This window comes from Nycticebus coucang, chromosome 17 (assembly GCF_027406575.1).
Source record: "Nycticebus coucang isolate mNycCou1 chromosome 17, mNycCou1.pri, whole genome shotgun sequence".
NCBI classification, from domain to species: domain Eukaryota; kingdom Metazoa; phylum Chordata; class Mammalia; order Primates; family Lorisidae; genus Nycticebus; species Nycticebus coucang.
Genome location: NC_069796.1, coordinates 66,566,039 through 66,589,484, shown reverse-complemented (window position 1 = coordinate 66,589,484; position 23,446 = coordinate 66,566,039). Strand labels below are relative to the sequence as shown.

The 23,446-nt window shown below is 37.5% G+C and overlaps 1 protein-coding gene across 2 annotated transcripts; it reads right to left on the bottom strand.

Moving 5' to 3' along the window:
* Positions 1–456: 456 nt before the first annotated feature.
* On the bottom strand, positions 457–19,140 carry MAT2B (methionine adenosyltransferase 2B). 2 transcript variants are annotated; one of them, XM_053567018.1, is made up of 8 exons: positions 18,808–18,886; positions 15,985–16,268; positions 10,070–10,264; positions 5,983–6,097; positions 5,678–5,830; positions 2,864–3,057; positions 1,870–1,983; positions 457–1,389 (listed from the first exon to the last, which is right to left on the bottom strand). In XM_053567018.1, exons 2-8 carry the CDS (start codon positions 16,045–16,047, stop codon positions 1,219–1,221), a joined length of 1,005 nt encoding a protein of 334 aa, XP_053422993.1. In that variant the 5' UTR covers positions 16,048–16,268; positions 18,808–18,886; the 3' UTR covers positions 457–1,218. The 2 variants fall into 2 exon arrangements, with proteins under 2 accessions (XP_053422993.1, XP_053422995.1); XM_053567020.1 differs by lacking the exon at positions 15,985–16,268 and having other exon boundaries at positions 18,808–19,140.
* Between the last annotated feature and the right edge of the window lie 4,306 nt (positions 19,141–23,446).

The window sequence follows — 23,446 nt, the reverse complement described above, 5'->3', positions numbered from 1 at the left end:
AGATGTTACATAAGACTGTTTTTAATTTCATATTAATTATGAGAAAACGATTAAGTTATGTTTGTTAGGTGAGGTCCTTGTAGTGTGTCCTGTACCCACGAGATGCGCCACATACCCTCACATGGTGCCCATTAGTTGGGTGCACACCAATCCTCCCTTCCCTCTCCTCCAACCTGAATTTTCCCTTGTGTAGGTGTGTATTAATATTAATTAGTCTACTGGATTCATATTGATTACATTTGGATACTTGCTTTTCCATTCCTGTATTACTTTACTAAATGTTCTCCAGCTCTATCCAGGTTAATACAAAAGATGTAAAGTCTCCATATTTTTTATGACTTAACAGTATTCCATGGCATAAGACTATCATTTTTAAAAAGTTAAAGCAACAAAGAATTAGTATAGAAATTTGGTTCTTACATTTAAAAAGAGAAGTAAATACAAAAAAGCCAAGTATTACATGCCAGCAGTATATATTTATTATTCATAAATGGTCAAAAACTACAAGGCCCATTATTATGAGTAACCACACATATGAAATATCACTTAGCAACATGGAGTGAAAAGGACAGTTATATTTTTATATTAAAAAAATACAAGTACGCACACACCCTTTCTCTCAAGTGTTCACTACATACTTCTACAAAAGCAGGAGGCATCAAGCTGTAGAAGTTCCAATATACATAATATGTTGAAATATCTCAAGCATAAAAACTGTACGTTACATTGCAAAAATAAAGTTTCTCTCTTCAAACATTTTGATCTGAGCTCAAGCAAAGCAAATAACGAACACCAGTGATTTTCATGTTATTTCACATACTTTAAAATAATCAACATAAAAGGGTAAATAATTGCAAAAACCCTGAAAATGTGGAATTATGGGAATGAATACATCTCATCAAAAAAAAAGTCTACAGCAGATCTGTTTCATCCTGGTTCTCAAATAGTTAAGAATCATAATTTATTATACTCAAAATGCAAGTTAAGCCATAACAAACAAAATGATAAACAGAAATATCATTACTGCAAACAAGGCAACATTGCCTTTTATTTCTTTAGACCGATTCACTAGTGCAAGAGCATCATTTACCTGAAAGATCATAAGAGTCACAATTAAGGAGTACTCATACAAAACTATTTCCTTTTTTCTTTAAAAAGTGCCACATACTATACTTTTCATTACAAATAAAAAAAAAAATAATAAACACAGCCAACAAACTAATGAAAGACTGTTTGTCTCCATCTCTTGTCAATGAGAAAAGGCCAAAGTGATTCTTTGATTCCAATTCGAAATGGTGTTCGCTGGCCAATGCCCAAGGTCTCTAATTTGGAGCAATCAAGCTGAGCATTTCTTGGACGCTGTGCTCCTAGGACAGGGCTGTCAGTAATCTTTAAAGAAAAATAAACAAAGAAAAGTAAGTAAATGAAAAGATGCATCTTGAGATTTTATATACACTTGCTACTTCATTTTAACCCTTAAAGCAGTGGTTTTCATCTCAACCTTCCTAATGCTGCAACCCTTTAATATAGTTCCTGTAGGTCTCGACCCACAGGTTGAGAACTGCTGCCTTAGAGCAAGAGATCTGATTTAATCATCCTTAAAAGATTAAAATGTCTGCCATAATCAAGACAGTATTTTTCCTACAAACTTCATTCATCAATACTCATGGTCTTCTTTACAGATCGTAATTTAGAAAAAAGCAGCAATAAATTGCCAACACACAAGCACAGTTCACTTGATTCACACTGAGAAATGAAGTTATACAACACATTCCAAAACAATAGGAAAAATGTTATCAGTTACACACATTACATAGTAATGGATATGAACTTTTGAAAAAAGTAAAGTTTTAAATGCCATGGACTTACAGGTCTTAAGTGACTGCTAGGGAGATTGAAGGCATCTGCAATTGCACATGCCATTTCATACTTAGTCATTTGTTCATTGCCAGACCAGTGAAAGGTTCCCTTAATCGACGGATCCTAAGAACAATGACACAGTAAGTTCCAAAGGGTTTCAACCTAGAGTTAAGTATAACAGATTTTACAAGAAAGCTAATTTAAAAGGTCTAGGAACTAAAATGAAACTCTCCTTTTCTGGAATGCTTTCTATAAGATATCTAAAATCAAATTCATACAAATATTCCCAACTAAACACAAAAAAGCATTTCTAGAACTTAGCCATAAGGATTTTAAAATAAAATATAGCTCCAATTTTATTTAATTAGTGAAAATACTAAAAGTGATTAGATTTTTATGGAAACAGTCCAACTTGGCATTTTTAATTATCCTTAGCTAAAATCACAACTTAGCATCAATCTATTTTTCCAGATGACCTAAATTAAGCATTCTTTAAAACTGTCTTGGTAAAATTTCACGTACTAAAAAACCGGTCATACTATTATTAATATTCTAAATTAAATCAGTGTCTAATCCTTCTTTGTATGAATATTCTTAGTACTTTTTTATATGTTTAAAATAAACTTACATTTAAATACCTTTAAAAAAATAATAATACATTACTCTTAAGTGGCCAAAATGATTCCTTCCTCTTTGGCACTAAATATATCTTAACTATAATATCCTTCTTCAAAGGCATTAGGTGATTATTTTGTTACCCAAAGGGGGGAAAAAAAAAATCGAGATCTACAGTATACAAGAAACGAAACATGAGGGCATATTTTTATTCTTCATACATATAGTCTATTCCCTGTAAATTACTTTTGTTTGGTCTCCTAGTTTTAAACAACATTTAACTTTTTTCACTAACATTCCAAGTACAGCTATGAAAGTTTAAGCACAGAAAAGACACAACAGATCTTCATTAGATGGAAGTTAGGAACCTTTTCCTCCAAAAACCCACCAGCATCCTCTTCTCTGCTAGCTGCCGACACACAGTAGCTACATCTTTGACATGTGTGGGAAACCTCTGCTGCCAGTGGTCCATGTTTGCTGACTTGTTGCTGAACTGCACTTTATCAAACATAACAGTCACAGCACTTTCTTCAAGCTTCTCAACTTCTCCGTACAAAATAGGAATCCTCAAAACAGCAGCTCCTAGAGATGAGTAAAGCAGGTTTTTTTAATGGTGAGCAATTCCTGAGTTTCCACATGATAAGAAAGTATGTGATGTGGGCGGCTCCTGTGGCTCCAAGGAGCAGGGCACCAGCCCCATATGCCGGAGGTGTCGGGTTCAAACCCAGCTCTGGCCAAAAATTGCAAAAAACAAAAAAGAAAGTGTGTGATGTAATATCCAAGTAGAAACTTTGTCTTTTAATAAAAATATACTAAAATTACATAGCTCACTTGTAGTAACAATTCAAAAATATTCAGGATCACATTTGTTAAGTGTCTTCTGTCATTTGGAGTATTTTTACATGTAACTTCTACAATATGATGATTGTTAAATATAAAGCCTACCAGGAAACCAAATGCAATGAATAATCCTTGATTGCCAGATTAAAAAATAAAAGCAATAAAGAACACTGGGGGCTAACTGGGAAAATTCCTAATGTACTGTAACCAAATTATGCTGCTATATAAATGTTAAATTTCCTGAAATGTGGTAACTGCATTGTAACATATGTAAAGAACATCCTTGCTGTTAGAAGAAACACGGTGAAGTATTTTGGGAGAAAATCGAGCTATTCATAGGTTTGGCAAAAATACATGTATAAAACGAATGGGGATAAACATTAACAACTGGTGAATCTACGTGAAGTGGGTTTTCACATTATTCTTACCACCAATAATTAAGAAAAAAAAAAAAAAAAAAGGAGCCAGACACGGTGGCTCACGCCTGTAATCCTCACTTGGGAGGCCGAGGCAGGTGGATTGCCTGAGCTCACAGGTTGGAGACCAGCCTGAGCCAGAGCAAATCTCGGCTCCAAAAAATAGCTGGGCATTGTGGCAGGTGCCTATAGTCCCAGCTGCTTGGGAGACTGAGGCAAAAGGATCACTTGAGGATCCAAGAGTTTGAGGTTGCTGTGAGCTAAGACACCACAGCATTCTACCAAGGGTGACCAAGTGCTATGAGCTAAGATATCACAGTACACTACACAAGGGTGACCAAGTGGGACTCTGTCTCAAAAAGAAAAAAAAAATTAAGAGCTAAGATCTCACCCAGTAGCATAATCAAAGCTCATCATTGTTCCAAAATCTTGATCTTAAGGGATTCTCCCACCTCAGCCTCCCTAGTAGCCTGGACTACAGGCATGTGACACTCTACCAAACTAATTTTTGTTTTGTAGAGACAGGGTCTCACGATGTTGCCCAGGTTGGTATCAGATTCCTGCCTTAAATCAGTCCTCCTCAGACTCCCCCAGTGCTGGGATTACAGGCATGACCCACTCATTGCCTGATTAAGAAATTTTGGGCGGTGCCTGTGGCTCAGTCGGTAGGGCGCTGGCCCCATATACCGAGGGTGGCAGGTTCAAACCTGGCCCGGGCCAAACTGCAACCAAAAAATAACCGGGTATTGTGGCGGGCACTTGTAGTCCCAGCTACTCGGGAGGCTGAGGCAAGAGAATCGCTTAAGCCCAGGAGTTGGAGGTTGCTGTGAGATGTGTGAGGCCATGGCACTCTACCGAGGGCCATAAAGTGAGACTCTGTCTCTACAAAAAAAAAAAAAAAAAGAAATTTTGAGGTATTTAGCACTTAGGTATAAGTGCTTTTGGATAATTAACACTTTAACTGAAAGACAACAAATATTTTCATTTCAATGTCAAATTACTGGATAAGTGACGATAAATATTGCTATGATTTGAAAGTTTTTGTCCCTTCCAAAATATTCATATTAAAAATCAGAGATTCAACAGTGTTGGAAGGAGGGGCCTTTGGGAAATCTATCTGTATGATTGGATAGATTAATGCCATTGTAAAAGGGCAAATGCATACTTTTTTTTTTTTTTTTTTGCAGTTTTTGGCCAGGTCTGGGTTTGAACCCGCCACCTCCAGTATATGGGGCCGGTGCCCCACTCCTTTGAGCCACAGGCGCCACCCCAACATACATCTTCTTTTAAATATACAAAAGATGCTTTCATGAAACCACATTTCATGCTTCTCTCCCTGAAAGCTTGCATTCTTTGTAATTTTAAATCTCTTTTTTCAAGGAGGGTATAAATTTTATATATATGTAAATATGTAGGTATATACAAACATACATTCAGGAAAACAGAAAAAACAATGTTAACAGAAAAAAGATATTGCACTGTTTTTTCAAAATAGATCATAAAAATGTGCACTATAGGAGTTTTTTTTTTTTTTTTTTAATTTTTATTTTTAATTTCAGCTTGCTTGTTCATTCTTCGTTTGAAGTACTGTTTTGTTTTTTTTTGTTGTTCATTTTCTTTCTTCTTTTTTTCAATGCTTCCTCTGGCAATGCTCTGTCCCGTTGCCTCCCCAGTAGCGAGGATTACAGACGCCCACCACAACGTCTGGCTATTTTTGATGTTAGTAGAGACAGGGTCTTACTCTGGCTCACTGCTGTTCATACAGGTCTCGAACCTCTGAGCTCAGGCAATCTACCTGCCTACCTGCCTCAGCCTCCCACAGCGCAGATGTATCTGTACACACTGTTAATGGGATTTTTTTTCTAATTAAAAGTATTGCATATATATAAAATCAAACAAAAAGGAGTCCTCAAATACAACTAGGGGATAAAGAGGTTATATCTTACCTAAATTGTTCTCCAGGACAGCTTTTTCTCCTTCTAATTTTGTTTTGCCATACAAATTTAGAGGATTTGGTATGTCTTCCTCCCTATAAGGTGGATTTGTTCCATCAAATACATAATCTGAGCTAATGTAGATGAGAAATGCTCCAATTGCAGCTACAGAAAAAGGGACAAATCTATTAAATCTTTATGACATTGCTTGGATTATTCATAATATATAAAATAAAATCACTTATAATTGTTCTTCAAAACTTTAATCTTTACTCATTCATAAAATATTAATGAAGATTTTATGAAGTCATCATTACCTGCCTCCTTAGCTAAATTCCCAGAAGCATCCACATTAAGCTGAGAAGCAGCATCTGGCTGATTTTCTACAACATCCGGTCTTCTCTCTGCTGCACAATGTACTATGACATGGGGCTAGAAGTTAAGCATTGATACATTTTTAACAAAAAATGGAATGAAACAGAAATTACAGCTTTCCTAGAGTAAGTTAATTCAGAGAAAAGTGTGTTAAATCAATTTGTTGTTGTTGTTGTTGTTGTTGCAGTTTTTGGCCAGGGCTGGGTATGAACCTGCCACCTCCGGCATATGGGGCCAGAGCCCTACTCCTTTGAGCCACAGGTGCCGACTAAATTTAAATTTTTAAATGTAGTTTTGCTATGCTTCCCTTTTCCCCCCAAAGTTCAAATTTCCTTAAAATATATATAGGCACTGAAAGAGTAATTTAGTAATCCCTAGATAAAACCAGAAAAAAACTGTGTCAACAACTTTATTTCTAAATCAAAATAAGCTCCGTCCCCCAGTTTGGATGGGGGAAAAGAGCTATCATTTATGCGATTAATATGTCCTAAATATTTTACAATCCATATCAAAGTGAAAGCATCTCTTTACCAATCACTTAAAAAAAATATACCAACAATCCATAAAAATTATATTGCCAGTTGAATGTTTAGTATGCCACTTAGGACAGGCACTGTAGAAGGAGCAAGGATTTCATAATCTAATGGAAAAGACAGACCATCTGGTTCCTAGAGGAGTAAGGCCAGAGCCAAGATTTGGGAAGACTACTGACAGCAGAGTTAATATACATACCAAGCTTTCTTCTTTTCAGTAATTACCCCATTTCCCCTATTTTAAGGTGTGCTCCCAAAGATGCGCTAGGTCTTATTTTCAGGGGACGTCTTATGTTTCCTGTAAGTAGGTCTTATTTTTGGAGAAACAGGGTACTTAAGTAAGCATTGTCTATGAATTCAAACCTGAATATGCATTAATTCTGGGGTGCTTCCTAAAATGTAGCATCCTGGGCCCCATCGCAGACTTACTATATTAAAATCTCTGGGAGTGAAGCCTGAAAACAAGTTTAAGTAATTTTGATGCAAGTGCTCCTAAGACTACTTTTTTTTTTTTTTTTGGAGACAAAGTCTCACTCTGTTGCTCAAGTTAGAGTGCTATAGCTCACAGCAACCTCAAACTAATGGGTTCAAGAGATCCTTCGTCTCAGCCTTCCAAGCAACTGGGACTACAGGTGCCTGCCATAACGCTCAGCTAAAAGTTTTTCTATTTTCAGTACAGACGGAGTCTCATTCTTCCTCAGGCCGGTCTCAAACTCCTGAGCTCAAGCAATCCACCTGCCTCAGCCTCCCAGAGTGCTAGGATTACAGGCATGACTACCACACCCAACCTGAGACTACTTTTAGAAAGAACCTCAACTCTAAATTTGATCAGAAGTAGAACAAAACTTAAGTTTTTCTGAAACTTTTCTGTGACAATGGCCAACAACTATTTAACCTCTCTAAGCCTGTTTTCTCAGCTCTAAAATGGAAATATCTACTCTGCAGTGTTATAAAACTTACAGATTAACATTCAGAAAGCATTTATCAACAAACTAGGCATACAAGGGACAGATCTCAAAATTATAAAAAGCCATATATGATAAACCCCACAGCCAACATCATACTGAATGGGGGGGAATTAAAAGCATTCCCACTAAGAACTGGAATAAGTCAAGGGTGCCCACTGTCACCCCTTCTATTCAACATAGTGCTGGAAGATTTGCCAGAGCAATCAGGCAAGAGAAAGGTTGTCCAAATAGGAAAAGAGGAGGTCAAACTATTGCTTTTTTGCTGAAAATATGACCTTACAACTAGAAAATTCCAAAAACTCCGCCAAAAGACTCCTGAAATGGATAAAAAAAAAAAAATCCAGTGAAGTCTCAGGTCACAAAATCAACGTATACAGATCAGGAGCACTCTTCTACACCAATCACAATAAAGTCAGGAGTCAAATCAAAGACTCAGTAATATTCACAGTATCCATAAAGAAAATAAAACACATAGGAATATACTTAACTAAGGAGGTGAAAGATCTCTGCAAAGAGAACTACAGAACACTGAGGGAAGAAATCACAGATGACAAAAACAAATGGAAAAATATATCAAGTTCATGTTAAAACTACCATACTACCATGTTAAATCTTCCATACTACCCACAGTGATTGACAGAATCAATGCAATCCCCATTGAAATACCAACGTCGTATTTCACCGATCTAGAAAAAATAATTCTATGCTTCATTTGGAAGAAAAAAAGCCCAAATAGCCAAAGCAATCTTAAGAAAAAGAGCTAATCTAGAGGTATCCATTACCAGACTTCAAACTATACTGCAAGGCTACAGTAACTAAAACAGCATGGTACCAGCACAAAAATAGAGATACAGACCAATGGAACAGAACAGTGAGAGAACCCAGATATAAAACCATCCACAAACAGCCAACTGATTGTGACAAAGCAGACAATAACATGTACTGGGGAAAAGAAGACTTATTCAGTAAGTAGTGCTGGGAAAATAAGATAGCTACATGTGTAAGAACTAAATAGGATCCACATCTCTGCCCACTCACAAAATTAATTTAAGATGGATAAAAGACTTAAAAAATGTAAAGCATGAAGCCATGAGAATGCTGAAAGAAAATGCAAGAAAAATTTTTCTAGATAAACAGCCTAGGCAAATAATTTATAGAGACAATCCCAAAGGCAAATATGTAACAACAAAAATTAAAAGGACTTGATAAGTTAAAAGCTTCTGCACTGCTGAATAAATAGACAACCTACAGAATGGAAGAAAATATTCACAAGCTATGTATCTGGTAAAGGGCTATTAACTAGAATCCACAAAAAACTCAAGCAAATCAACAAGAAAAAAAAACTCATTAAAAGATGGGCGAGAGACATGAACAGCAACTTTACAAAAGATAGACAAATGGCCAATAAACATGGAAAAATGCTCAACATCACTAATCATAGGGGAAATACAAATTAAAACCATAATGAGATATATCACCTTACCCCAGTTAGAAAGGTTTTTATTATACAGGCCAAAAACAACAGATGTGGGTGCAGATGTAGAGAGAAAGGAACGCTTACACACTGTTAATGGGACCACAAATTAGTATAACCTCTATGGAAAACAGTACAAAGATGCCTCAAAGAAGTAAAAGAAGACCACTATTTGATCCAGAAATCTCACTACTGGGTATTTACACAAAGGAAAAGAAGTCATTTTGTCAAAAAGACATCTGCGCTTGTATGTTTATTATAGCACCATTAACAATTGCAAACATGGAATCCAACCTAAGTGCCCATCTATTCAAGAGTGGATTACCACAGTGTGGCATGTATACCATGGAATACTACTCAATCATAAGAAAGGAGGAGACTTTTGCAACAATTTGGATGGAACTGGAGACCATTATCCATAGTAAAGTATCTAAAGAATGAAAAAACACACACCATTATTAAATTGGAACTGATGAGAACACATACGCATAAAGGATCCAAAGAAAACTCAGGGAAATCATGCAGGGAAAAGGGGATAAGAAGGGATGGGCAAAAACCTACCTAACACTATCTTGGTGATGGGCACACTTAAAATGCTGACTCAATAATTATAAAAGTGATCCATGTAACCAAAAACTATTTGTACCCCTGTAAAATTTTGAAATAATAAAAGAAAAATAACTGAAGGATATATATATATATGTGCCAAAATGCTAAAAAACAAACAAAAAAACAACACCAACAACACATTTTCAGAGAAAGTATCACTTGGAAGGCACTCCATAACATTAAGTTTATAAAATGCTTCATATTTCTATCTTTGTCAACTTGTGTCTCAATCTAACCTTTTTATTAATGACATACCCCTTGCTATGCTTAAAAAAAAAAAAAGGAAAAGAAAAAAGGGAAAAAAAAGTATCCTATATTTTGTTGCTGCTTAATATGTTAGAGCTGTCAAGTACAGTAACTTCCATGACAGCCTGGATATTTTCCATTATCATCCAGACAATTCTGAAGTTAGTTCACATATATGTTAAAATATACTAAACCATACCTGAAAATCATAAACAATGTGATGAACCGCATTGGAATCCAATAGATTAACCTGTTCAAATTTTGGTCTTGCTCTTCGAAAACCACAGCCAACAGCATGCCAATTATTCTGCTGAAATTCCTTGAATACAGCTCTGCCCAGAAGCCCAGTGGCACCAGTAACTAGAACCCGTCTATTAGGGATGTTAACTTCCTCCTAAAAGACAAAGGGATTATTTACTTTGAAAATCATCCTCTTAAAACAATTAGTCACCATTATTTTTCACTAAATAAGTACTTTGATTCACGTTTCATATCTACAATTCAAGTCCAAAGTTATAACAAAGATTAACCAAACTATATCAACAATTGTATCACTTAACTTTTAATAATCTTATCCAAAAAAGAACATAAGACTTTTATTCCCTAATCATAAAAAATCTTATCACTGATGATGCCTGAATGAATAATAACCAACTTTAATTATATTCTTCAATTCATAAATGTGTACAATGTGTTTTGCTCCTATATAGATGACCAAGGTGCTCTAAGCCTCTAAAGAGAACTGTTTTAGGCTTATTTTATGGCCTGAGTATTTAGGTTATACCTGACATTTCTTTTCTTTTCTTGAGACAGAGTTTCAAGCTGTCTCCCTGGGTAGAGGGTCTCCTGGTGTCACAGCTCACAGCAACCTCAAACTCTTAGGCTTAAGCAATTCTCTTGCCTCAGCCTCCCACGTAGCTGGAACTACAGGCACCCGCCACAACACTGGCTATTTATTTTTTGTTGTTCCAGTTGTCATTGTTGCTTTAGCTGACCCAGGCCAGGTTCAAACCCACCAGCCTCAGTGTATTTGGCCATGGTCTACCCACTGAGCTACGGGCACCACCCTGTATACCTGACATTTCTGATCCGCAGTTTTTTTTTTTTTTTAAGTGTGAAACAAAATTTATTGAGGAAGAAAAAATTAGGTTTACAGGATAAGAAAACTGACAAAGCAAGATGATCCGCAGTTTTTAACAACAAATTTTCTTTCAAATCTCAATATTTCGATGGGGCTGAGTTAGAGAATTAGTCAACATTTTAAAGAAATTTTTATTGAGGAAATAAATTTGGTCCTTATGAGGCTAAAATGCTAAGTTTAACCATAATTAGTAAATGTTCCTGAGTTAACTCTAAATTGACCTACATAAAATTAATAAACATAGAAGGAAAGAAAAACAAAATATTTTAAAGTGACCTGTTTCTATTGTAAAAAACCAAAATATTCCATGTATAGGGAAATTTAAAAGAACCACTATTTAGGAAACAACTTAAATGGTATATTTCCAAGCCATAGTTTAAGAAATTCTCTTCTTCTCCCAAAAGACTATTCTTCTTTTTTTTTTTTTTTTGTAGAGACAGAGTCTCACTTTATGGCCCTCGGTAGAGTGCCGTGGCCTCACAAAGCTCACAGCAACCTCCAACTCCTGGGCTTAAGCGATTCTCTTGCCTCAGCCTCCCAAGTAGCTGGGACTACAGGCGCCCGCCACAACACCCAGCTATTTTTTTTGGTTGCAGTTTGGCCGGGGCTGGGTTTGAACCCGCCACCCTCGGTATATGGGGCCGGCGCCTTACCGACTGAGCCACAGGCGCCGCCCCCAAAAAACTATTCTTTTAAAGAGTTAAATTTTAAGCAACCTGAGGCCCTTTCATGTCAAGAGTTGTTATAGTCACCTAATTCTGAGCTGTCCAAAACTTAAATATATACGCAATAACCAAAGATAATCTGTAAAAATACCAAAATGAGGTATTTCTAGCAGATGCAAGACCTAATATGGAAAGGCTATAAAAATGTAAATTTTTAAGAATTATTTTTCCATAGTTTGACCAATTAACAAAATTTTAAAAGATGAAAGAAATTTCACTCAGGCTCTCTGTAGTAAAACTTGGCTTTAAGCCAAAAGATCTATGACAACAAGGATTTCAGCCAGGAAAATATTTTCTTTGAATTTTGGCAAGAAAACAGCTCTACAAAGGCTGAACATAAAGAGGAGAAAACATGTCAAGTCTAGGAAGGACACAATCAGAAAACAATTTAAACAGGATAAATACTATAAAGATTTGTGGGAAAACAGTACAAAAGATACATGATTTGGCTTCTTCTGAATTTCTCAGCTTTTACTTCACTCTATAGAAGCAAACAAACAGATGACAGTTCTTAGGTCAGTGGTTCTCAGTGTTCAGGATGGATCAAAATCACTGAGAAGGCTTCCAGATTTGGTAGGTCTGGGTTTGGGACCTTGGCAAGCCTACCAAGTTCCCAGGTGATGGTGATTATGGTAATTTGAAGATTGCAGTTTGAAGAGCACTGTAATCTTGAACTCTAGGAAAGTTCAAGGCATTAAAAAAGGTCCAAATCGCTACTTCAAACAAACCAAAAAACTTCCATTTACCTTCCTGGTAGTGACAATGGTTTGTTTGTTTACCACAACCTGGAACTTCTGGGCTCAAGCTATCTTCCCACCTCAGCCTCTCCAGTAGTTGGGACTACAGGCATGTGCCACTACACCTGGTTAATTTTATTTTTTATAGAGACAAGGTCTCAGTGTGATGATCAGGGTGATCTTGAAATGTACATAAGACCACTCACAGGATCTTCCACTTCAGTCTCCCAAAATGCTGGGTTCACGGGCCTGAACCCTCCACCCCCAACATCTTTCCCCCTTAAAAAGGAAAGCAGGGAGTCAAAGTATAATGCAATCTACAAAAGTTAAGGAGCAGTGAATTAAGATCTCTGCATATTTGTGTTCTATGAAGCACACTTCTTCCTCATTTTAATATTTGTTAAATAAAAGACATGAATCTTATTAATGTATCATAGTTTGGCAGTATTTTTTGCAATCTTAATTGCATCTTCTAATAAGAGCCCAAACGATCTTACACTCAAGAGCACCTTGGAGTCAATAAAATTACAGTATTAAGTTTCCAGATGAACAAAAGCTCTTGAGGGAATACACTACACTTAAAGAATATTTGGTTGCATACAGAAAATACAACTTCATTATCTTTATACCCCAGGGTACTATGTAAGATCCCTAAAAGAAAATATGAAACTGTACATAGTACCCAAAGGTCAAATGTAAACGCTTAAGAATTTTCCTTATCAGAAGAGCAGGGAACTTTTTAAAAAGTTATTTAAAAGATATTTTAAAACTACCATGTTATATAAACATACATTATACACCTTTCAACCACAAATACAGCTCTGATAGGGAAGATTCTATTCCCAAAGTGAGGAATCTGAAGTCTAAAGATGTCCGCAATAAAAAAAGGGAAAACCTGGAACCAGAAATTGAGTCTTTTAGCTTAATTGGGCAAGCCAAATACATTGAATTTTGTCTCAGTCCTCTGGACTTATATTTGGTTTCATGAATGATAAAAGTTTTATACACTGCCACAAACTATGGTATGGAGAATTTATTCCATCTCTATTGATCTAGCTCCTCACTAAAAAAATGAGGTATTTGGACAAGATGACTAAGGCTCCTCCAACTTCATAGTTCCACATTTCTAACATTTTCTATATTGTTCTTACCACAAAGAGTCTAACCAATACACAGCGAAAAAGAGTTGGCTACTTAAGAAACCTTACCTTTGCACTCCTACCAAGTTCTGAGGTGATGCTGATTATAGTCATTTGAAGACTGCAGTTTGAGGAGCTCTTAAAAGATGCCAAAAAAAAATCTTTTTTTCAGTTTCTCTATAAACAGTACTCTTAAATATAAAGCTTTTAAAAGTGTACACTGTTTTGTTGGATTTTTTATTGTTGAAAAGAAACAGTCCTCTCAGAATTACTTTGGACCTTCACTCCACAAATGTTACACAAAATAGGAGAATGCCAAAACGCTTCAGCGAACTCAGAAAAAAGAATAAAAGATTGTCTAGTTCACCCAAATCACAGTAAAGACTTGAAAATATTTTGCCTGCGCGGAAAGTCTACTTTCTCAATTTCTACTACATGAGCTAAGTAGATCAAATATCAATTCAAGCTTCCCTACACCTATCTCTGCCTCATATTGAAAAAACCCTTTGGTGTATGGAATTCAACCACTTCAGGTGATCAGATTTATGGAGCAGTGAATTAAGATCTCTGCATACTTGTGTTCTATGAAGCACACTTCTTCCTCATTTTAACATTTGTTAAATAAAAGACATGAATCTTATTAATGTATCATAGTTTGGCAGTATTTTTTGCAATCTTAATTGCATCTTCTAATAAGAGCCCAAATCTTTCAAATCTTTCAAAAAGATTTGAAAAATTAAATACATATAAATGAAAGCAGAGCTGCATTTATTATGTTCTTACTGTTAGCTAATCAAGTGATACCAAATTATACAGGTTATGGGAGATCAAGGGCTCATTCCCAATTGTCTAACACAGGGGTCCTCAAACTACGGCCCAAGGGCCACATGAGGCGGTGTGAATTCTATTTGTTCCCGTTTTGTTTTTTACTTCAAAATAAGAAATGTGCAGTGTGCATAGGAATTTGTTCATAGTTTTGTTTTTGTTTTTTTTTTTAACTATAGTCCGGTCCTCCAACGGTCTAAGGGACAGTGAATTGGCCCCCTGTTTAAAAAGTTTGAGGATGCCTGGTCTAACACAGTAGTCTGGGATAGTGATTTCTACTGTATTAAATTCTATTAAAAATTTCTAGAAAAGAAAAGAATGAAATATCACTAAGAATAAAGATCTTAAATTTTAGTGATAAATATAATGTAAACTATAAAATAGTTCCATTCTCATGAGTTTAATTCTACAGGTTTTAAGAGAGCAACAAGTATATTGCAAAGGTTTTAGCTGCCAAACTTCAGTTTTAATGAAGGAAAACATGAAAAGCCATTGTTGTTTACTGAACTACTGTGAAAAGTAGCTTAAGCTTCGTACACACACATAAATGCACGTAAACAATATGTAACACGCACTTAGAACTGTTTGGGGCACAAAGGAACAACACAGATTTAATTAGACCATCAATACTAACTTTATCCTGAAAAACCCAAAGTGATTTGAAAACACTAAATAAATTTTGGAAACATAAAAACTTCGTCTTATCGAAAACAGCCCGCCACAGCACTCTAGCCTGGGCAACAAGAGTTAGACTCTTCCTTTAAAAAAAAAAAAAAAAGGCAAAAACAAACAAAAGAACCACACCAGCCAAAACCCAGCCATAGTCTCTTGTAGATGTATTGGTCTGGGCATTAGAAATCCTCTTATAAGCAACCTGGAAATATTTTGTGTATTGAAGAAGGCTGGGGGGACTTCTGAAATATAATGGAGTAGTGGATGAGGAGATACCAATGATACTATTCCTTCATGGAAACTTCATAGTGGTTCAAAGCCCGACAAACACATCTATATTTGAATCCCTGCACCCATTTGACTGAACGAAGTTGGGCCAATTTCTCACCCACTGTACCTCATTTTTCTCATTTGTAAAATAAGGCAGTAACAGTGTCTCATAGTTATGAAGACTAACCCTATTATCCCTGGTACAATCAAACTAAGACTTTATTATCTCCAATACTGTTTCTGAAAAGCCATGTTCCTCCCTTTTTCTCAAAGGTATGAGCTTTAAGATTGAGGAATTTGAACCAAACATGAGCTGAAGATTCAAAACAGAAACAACTATGGAAAAACTCTGTTCCCAGGAGCTGAGACAGACCTCGAAAGTAAAACCTCCGCATACTTGCTTCCGGCCGCAGTGGCTGCGAAAGAAATCACCGAGATAAACAAACTCTATGCCACCACCCCGGGAAGGAGGCGCCGAGTCTACTCAAGGCTCCGACTCGGATGAGTCGCGTCTGGGAAGCTCCCATCTCCCCGCAGACATGGTTGGTCCCCTGGCGTCTCAGGTTCCTACCATAGAACTCCCACCCCAGAACCGACTCCCTCACCTCCGCTAGCCGGCAGCTTCCAGGAACAAAGTGGATGGAGAGTTCCTTCGGCCGCCCCACCATGCCCGCCGTCTTCGCGCCGCCGCCACAGCGGCCGCAATCACGATTGCCGCGGGCCTTAGCTCAGTCGCCTTCGGCCCGCCTCTCTCAGGCCTAGATCGACCCCACTCCTTGCTTCCGGCTTCCGCCGCCACGGTTGCATCCATTGATTGGCCACGCTCCGCCGACGCCCCAGAAGGGGGCGGGCACACGTGGGACGCTCTTTCCCAGCCCTCGCGCCATCTCTTAAAGTGGTATACAAAACAAAGGCCCTCACTTTAAGCAAAGCTTTCAAATTTGTAGAGATTTTGCTTATTTGTGTACTTTTTTTCTTTTTTCTTCTTAACCGCGGTTAGGATTTAAGTGAATCGCCCTAGAATTTCAAGTCTGCAGGCTGCGCAGTGCATAATAATCACAACTGAGCAAGTAATCTAAAAAATCGAATAAAACGTTTTAGAAGTCCTGGGAGGAAGAGGGGGAGGGAAGAGCACAGTGAACGTATCTCTAGCTTTAGGTGTGTGTTTGAAAGATTTAGAAAAAGGAAATAAAAATAAAAGTATTAGCAGGTCAGGTATTTGTCTTTCTGGGATCCTAAATATTAGGGTGTGTGAAATCTCAAAAATATGTAACTACTTTTAACCAAAAAGGTGTTTAATTATTTGAGTTTGGGGTACCCTCTTCAAAACGCAGGTTCTTGGATTTTACCTATAATAAACCCCTTGTAGTAGAGTTCCGGACTCTACTTCTTAGTGGCGTTAACAGAAGTGAAGACGACCCTTTGAGACGCTCAGCCAGGGAGGCTGCAGCTTTGAACTCTGCGAGCTCAGACTTGGTAAAATTAAAGAGCCAACCAGAGTGCAATGATAGGGTTTCTACTACTATTCGCCTTTAAAAAGTAAATACAAACCAACAGCCCGAAGTGTTCAGGCTTACCCAGCACCCAACTGATTTTCCTTCCACTTCAATGCCGCCGAGTCCTCGAGTCAAAACTGGAGAGTTGGGAAATTGACGCAAAAAAATAACCCCAGCAAAGACCTTGCAGATCCAGACCCAACAGTCTGGAATTTTTGTCCAGACAGCCAGGAGATCGAGCTTTAAACGTCACCCGCAAACGTGACCACTGCTTGGATTTTCCTAAGGAGGCCTTATTTTCTTTCTTTTTTTTTTTTGTTTGAATTTCAGTTTGCTTGTTCATTCTTCTTTGTTTGAAGTACTCCTTTTTTGTTGATTTTCTTCTTCCTCTGGCGGTGCTGGCTATTTTTGATGTTGTTAGTAGAGACGGGGTCTTACTCTGGCTCACTGCTGCTCATACTGGTCTTGAACCTCTGAGCTCAGACAATCCACCCGCCTCGGCCTCCCACAGCGCTGGGACTACAGGCGTGAGCCACCACGCCCGGCCTTCTTCTTTTTTTTATTTTTATTAAACTTTTTCTTTTTTTTTGGCTAGGCCGGGTTTGAACCCACCACCTCCGGTATATGGGGCTGGTGCCTTACTCACTGAGCCACAGGCGCCACCCATGGAAGCCTTATTTTCTTAATCCTTCTTAGCATAATTTATACATAAGGGCCCAGCAGCCTTTTGAAAAGTTTTTCTATGGCAGAGGCCCCAGACTTTCTTTCCTCCCAAAGCCCCAACAAGAACTCACTTTCTTATTCATGTAAACGTAAAAGTTTCTTTGGAACAGTAACTGTCTGCAGTCCCTCACTTTTCAATTTTACTGTTTTTTTGTTTTAATCCAGGCTATTATTTACTGTTCATCGGACTAGCATTATTGAGCGAATCCTTGAAAGGACTGCCCCAGCACTGAACAAAAATAATCCGGAGACAACAAAGAAAAGAGTTGGGGGAGGGGACCAGATCCAAGAGCCTCTCAACAACACTCTTTTAAAAACTAGAAAATGTTATTTAAAAGTTTCAGTTGCAATTAATTTAAAATTGGGTGGTGGGGAGAGTGTTCAACGTTAAGATTTAAGGACCTGGATATGCAATTAGCATTTCGATTCCCAGAGCAGCGGTGCAAAAGGTTTTAACTTGACTTTTGAAAAATGTGGTTTGATACTTGCCCTGAAAGTTAGGTACAGTTGTGGATGCAGATGTTCGGGTATGTTTTTTAATCATTTTCTTTGGATGATACGGTCTATATGAATCAAACGTCATTCTTACACAGGCGATGTCTAACTTCGTGTGGTGGCTAAGTCTATAAATTTAAAGAGCAGCATCTCAAAGTTAAATTAGATGATTCAATTTATACAAAGTCTGAAGCACACAACCGAAACGAAAATTCCTTACTTGTTTAACAGAATCTTCACATATATCACTGTGTTTAAATCCGATAAATGAAACTGCTGTTCTGTTTTCCATTTTATTTTTGCTAGTTACTGAGATTCAGCTAAATTCACCATAATCTCGTTCCATAGGTCAATAACTATAGTTGATTTATTCTTCTGTGTGCCCAGGTACTGTTTTAAGGAAATGAATGACACCCACTTCTATTATTTTTACAAACCCATTCTGCTTTTATCGGGCATTCGCTGGAATGCTTTCAAAACAACTCTTCCTCTAGATCAGGCGTCCTAAAACTTTTTCAACAGGGGGCCAATTCACTGTCCCTCAGACCGTTGGAGGGCCGGACTATAGTTAAAAAAAAACAAAAAACTATGAACAAATTCCTATGCACACTGCACATATCTTATTTTGAAGTAAAAAACAAAACGGGAATAAATACAGTTTGAGGACGCCTGCTCTAGATAGAATGCTTCATTTCTTGAATTGCTAGTTCTTACCTGTTCCATATCCTCCAGCATTTCAGGCATGATTCCAAAATTATTTCAGGAATTCAGATACCGGACGGGTTTCAGCCTCCGCTTGTTCGCTTCTGCCTACAGAGAGTGCAGGCACGCCAAAACGTGAGGGACAGCTTCGCTTGACCTTTTAAATTAGCATTTTGATTCCAATCCCGGAATCTCGTGCCGTTTTCCACATGGCAGTAAGCTGGCAGCTGATTCCCCATAGTAGTCTGGAAAATACCCAATGAGAAGTTTCATGTTTAATTGCCAGCCAAGCCAGGGTACATTAGCAAAACCATTTGGTAGAATGAACTATTAAAAAAAAAAAAAAAGAACCAGCAACTTCCTGTCAAAACTTGTTGCAATTTTCTCTTGCAGAGGAAAAGCAAAGAGCCAGCAACTGAAAACACACAGATCGTTCACTGGATTCCTGTGAAAAAAAGGAACAATTTTTATAATTTAATTTAGTTATGCCTTACTGCCACCGAATGTTTAGTAAAATTCTGCAGTGCCCGTCCCCAAATCCTTTTTTTTTTTCCTCTTATTATTATTTTTGCTGGAAATCCCCTTATCTCTTAGGACTCTCCGCAAGAAAACTTTTAGTTATTACAAAGGACAGTAAAAGGTACTCTGGTAGCAATACACACAAATTAAAATGCATCAGGTCATTTCCATTAACAACGTCCTACCCTCTGACCATCTGCGAGAATGATATGTAGAGCAGACCTCAAGGATCATTAAGGACTTCTAGGTGAGTGAAGCCTGCACTACAGACTACAGAACAAAGTCATTTTCTAAGAGCTAAGCCCGATAAATATTTTTAAGAGTTTAAAGAGCGCCGTTCCCATATGCCGAGGGTGGCGGGTTCAAACCCAGCCCCGGCTGAACTGCAACCAAAAAATAGCCAGGCGTTGTGGCGGGCGCCTGTAGTCCCAGCTGCTTGGGAGACTGAGGCAGGAGAATCGCGGAAGCCCAGGAGCTAGAGGTTGCTGTGAGTCCTGTGACATCACGGCACTCTACCGAAGGCAGTAAAGTGAGACTCTGTCTCTACAAAAAAAAAAAAAAAAAGAGTTTAAAGAGTAATGAATGTGCTCCGTTAAACTTGGAAACACTGTACCGATTTAAGAACAAAAATTAAAAAAAAAAAAAAAGAACAAAAATTGACATTCAAATTGAACCATTCACAATGATAAGAAAAAATAAAATAACGTCTTTTGCAACAACTTTGTTGGAAATGACAACTTTGTTGGAAATGGAGGCCATTATCCTAAGTAACCCAGGAACTGGAAAAAAAAATGCTGCATGTTCTCACAAGACAGAGGTAAATTATAGCTACACAAGGGCACACAGAGTGGTATGTTGGACATTAGAGACTCACGAGGAGAAGTTGGAAAGGGAAGAGATGAAAAATTAACCTGTAGGGTATAAAGTACATGTCTAGGGTAAGGGGTGCACCAAAAGTCCAAACTCTACCACTCCATAATACATACGTGTCACAGGATTAAACTTGTACTCTCTAAACCTATTAAAATAAAATAAAATAAAACAAATAAATTGAGCTATTCAAAAAATCAGTTACTCTTTATGTTCTACCCATCTAGAGCACACAGCACATGGTAAAATTGAGGCATTTGGGTCTGTAAGTTATGAAAAAATATATTTTTTTGGTGTTTGCATTTAGACGGGCACCTTAAAAATTAGTATCGTGAAGATGTAAAAACTAAAATAGCCTAAAAGAAAATATAGGGGGATATGTTTATGACCTAAAAATAAGCAAATATTTCTTAGATACAAGAGACATCAAAGCTATTCAATTCTAAAAATTGATAAAATTTATCCAAATTAAAAGCTGTTGCTCATCAAAAGACACCATTAAAAAATGAATCAGCAAACTCCAGAATGGGGAAAAAACCTTAATACATGTATCTTAAAAAGGAAAGTTTTTAAAAGAATCTCAGGAACCCCAAACTCCTTTTGCCAAAGGCTAGTTATGTCTGGAGACTAAGGCAACACCCATCTATCTTTTCCCCAAATGAATAACTATTACTCCACAACCTTGTGTAAAAGCATTATATAAGGTTATTAGGTATGACATGTTCGATTTCCTTATGCATTAAGATTGACGGTTGATATTTCTGACATTTCACTTTGACACATCTTGTTTTATTTTTATTGCGAAGGTATACATCCTGTTTTTTTGAAACAGCACATTTGGCTTATGATTATCTTTGGAATTTTTATCTAGACCAAATTTTGTTAAACCCTGGGTAAATCAGAAGTTTGTGTTATTGTCAAGTATGAGTTGTGTCATGGAAATAGTGCAGTTTTAAATATCAACAGATTGAGAACAATGTAACGAATGAACACACAATACATGGATGGTTTAAGAAGTTTTGTTCCGGTGATTTTTTTTTTTTTTTTTGTAGAGACAGAGTCTTACTTTATGGCCCTCGGTAGAGTGCCGTGGCATCACACAGCTCACAGCAACCTCCAACTCCTGGGCTTAAGCGATTCTCTTGCCTCAGCCTCCCGAGCAGCTGGGACTACAGGTGCCCACCACAACACCCGGCTATTTTTTGGTTGCAGTTCAGCCGGGGCAGGGTTTGAACCAGCCACCCTCGGTATATGGGGCCAGCACCTTACCGACTGAGCCACAGGCGCCGCCCTGTTCCGGTGATTTTTTAATCATGAAACTGAGCCACATGGGTGACAGGACACCAAGGTGGATAATGAAGACTTGAAAGCCATAGAGGAAGTCCATCCATCTGAACCTATGTGTGAGTTAGCAGCAAGGTTTGACATTACTATTCCAACTGTATTGGGCCATTTGAAACTAATTGGCAAGGTAAAGAAGCTTAATAAATGAGTTTCCTGTGAATTAAATTAGGATCAAAAGGGAAATCATCTTGAAGCTTGCCTTTCTCTATTGTCATAACTTGTAGGGGAAACTGAGACCTGATCTTTAGCATGCATCTCACTTCCTTCTTGCTAGACCTGGAGAATCAGTAGAATGACATGTGAGTTGTGTGTGTGCAGGAGATCAGAAAACTGGTCTCCAAGGGAGAATGTACATGTGAGGCAATATCAGGCCTAATGGTTATGGTAAAGATTGTCTAGATTCCAAAGGTCTGTTGATGCTAGAGGCAGAGGTCTTGTTTAAGAGCTTTTACAAAAGAGCTGAGATTTTATAAAAACAAATTGGAGAATATTCTGTTAGACACTGAACATGTCCTTTTATGGTGCTGATGTCTGATAAGTAACTTTTAAATACTTTTTCCTGCCTTGTTATACATGTTATACATATATAAATACAACTGAGGTTTGCTGGGGAGGGCTCCTCCCAGAGATCCTCAATACCCCTGACATAGACTTTGCATCAAGCCTCTTTATTCCTCATGCCACGAACCCCTTCAATAAAAGGTAAACCATTTCTATACCATATTGTTATGTGTGATGAAAAATTTATTCTTTTTGACAGTTGCAAGCATTCAGCACAATGGTTGGATAAAGATGAAGTGTTGAAACACAGTACAAAACCAAGTATTCATGAAAAAAAGCTAATGGTGTCTGTTTGGTGTTCCTGAGCTGGTATTACCCACTACAGTTTCGTGAAAACTGGTCAATTGCCAACAGCAAATGTTTGCTGCAACCATTTGGACAACATGATGAATATGCTTGTTATTAAGCAGCTGAGATTGGTCAATAGAGACAGCCCAATCCTCTTGCAAGACAATCTTGACCACAGGTGGCACAAACAATTCTGCTGGAACTACAGAGCAGGGCTTGGAAATTCTGTCATCCCTGTATTCACCAGACCTAGCACCAACCGATTACTTCTTTCAGGCTTTGGACCACTTCTTGCAAAGAAAAAACATTCTCAGCAAGCTGTGGAAAACACTTTTCATTATTTCATTGCCACTTGCTCTGCAAGCTTCCACAAGGTACCATTAAGATGGTAAAACTGTGTCAATAATTTAGATACATCCTTTGGTTAATAATAATACTTGTTTGAGATACAATGAACTAAACTTTTGATTCAAAATAAGGCATTTCTTACAGGATGACCTGTAATAATAACAAACACACCCTCAGTTTTTCTTTTTTCTGGTCTAATGACCTTTTCACCACATTAGCACAACAAAATTACAAAAAGAACAGGACAGTTTTTATGGTTGAATAGCTTAAGTTTGACTAATACATTAGCCATATCCTCCACAGAAAAGCAAAAGGCCTTAGGCATTTCCATTGACTGCTGCTTGCTTATAAATTGTTCTTTGCTGATCTCAAAACCCTTCAAAATGTATATTCCTCATAAAACAAAGACATGTCAATAGTAACCGTAGATCTGCAATCTAAGTCTACATCCTAAAACTAAGTATGTCCATAACCATCTCATTTTCCACATGCAGAACAAAGGCGAGATGAAATTTAATCATTCTGAGACTTCTGCATTATTGATTCTTCTTTTTACTCCCCCACCCTTTTTTTCCCTGCAACATTTTACCTTATTGTATTGTAAAATATAGATTTGCTGGACACTAACTAATGGTTGCAGCAGACATTTGCTGTAAGACTCAGAAGAAATGTAATCATTTGCCTCCCTGCCTGGCGCCACTTCCCTCAGGCTTTTCCCCCT

Bases quoted from the DNA above. Each gene is read 5' to 3' on its own strand.
- MAT2B (XM_053567018.1), bottom strand. From the start codon at position 16,047: ATGGTGGGGCGGCCGAAGGAACTCTCCATCCACTTTGTTCCTGGAAGC. The intron at 6,098-10,069 runs GTATGGTTTAGT...CTTAACTTCTAG, and splicing joins ACATTGTTTATGATTTTCAG to CCCCATGTCATAGTACATTG. The intron at 3,058-5,677 runs GTAAGATATAAC...ACTCATCTCTAG, and splicing joins TGTCCTGGAGAACAATTTAG to GAGCTGCTGTTTTGAGGATT.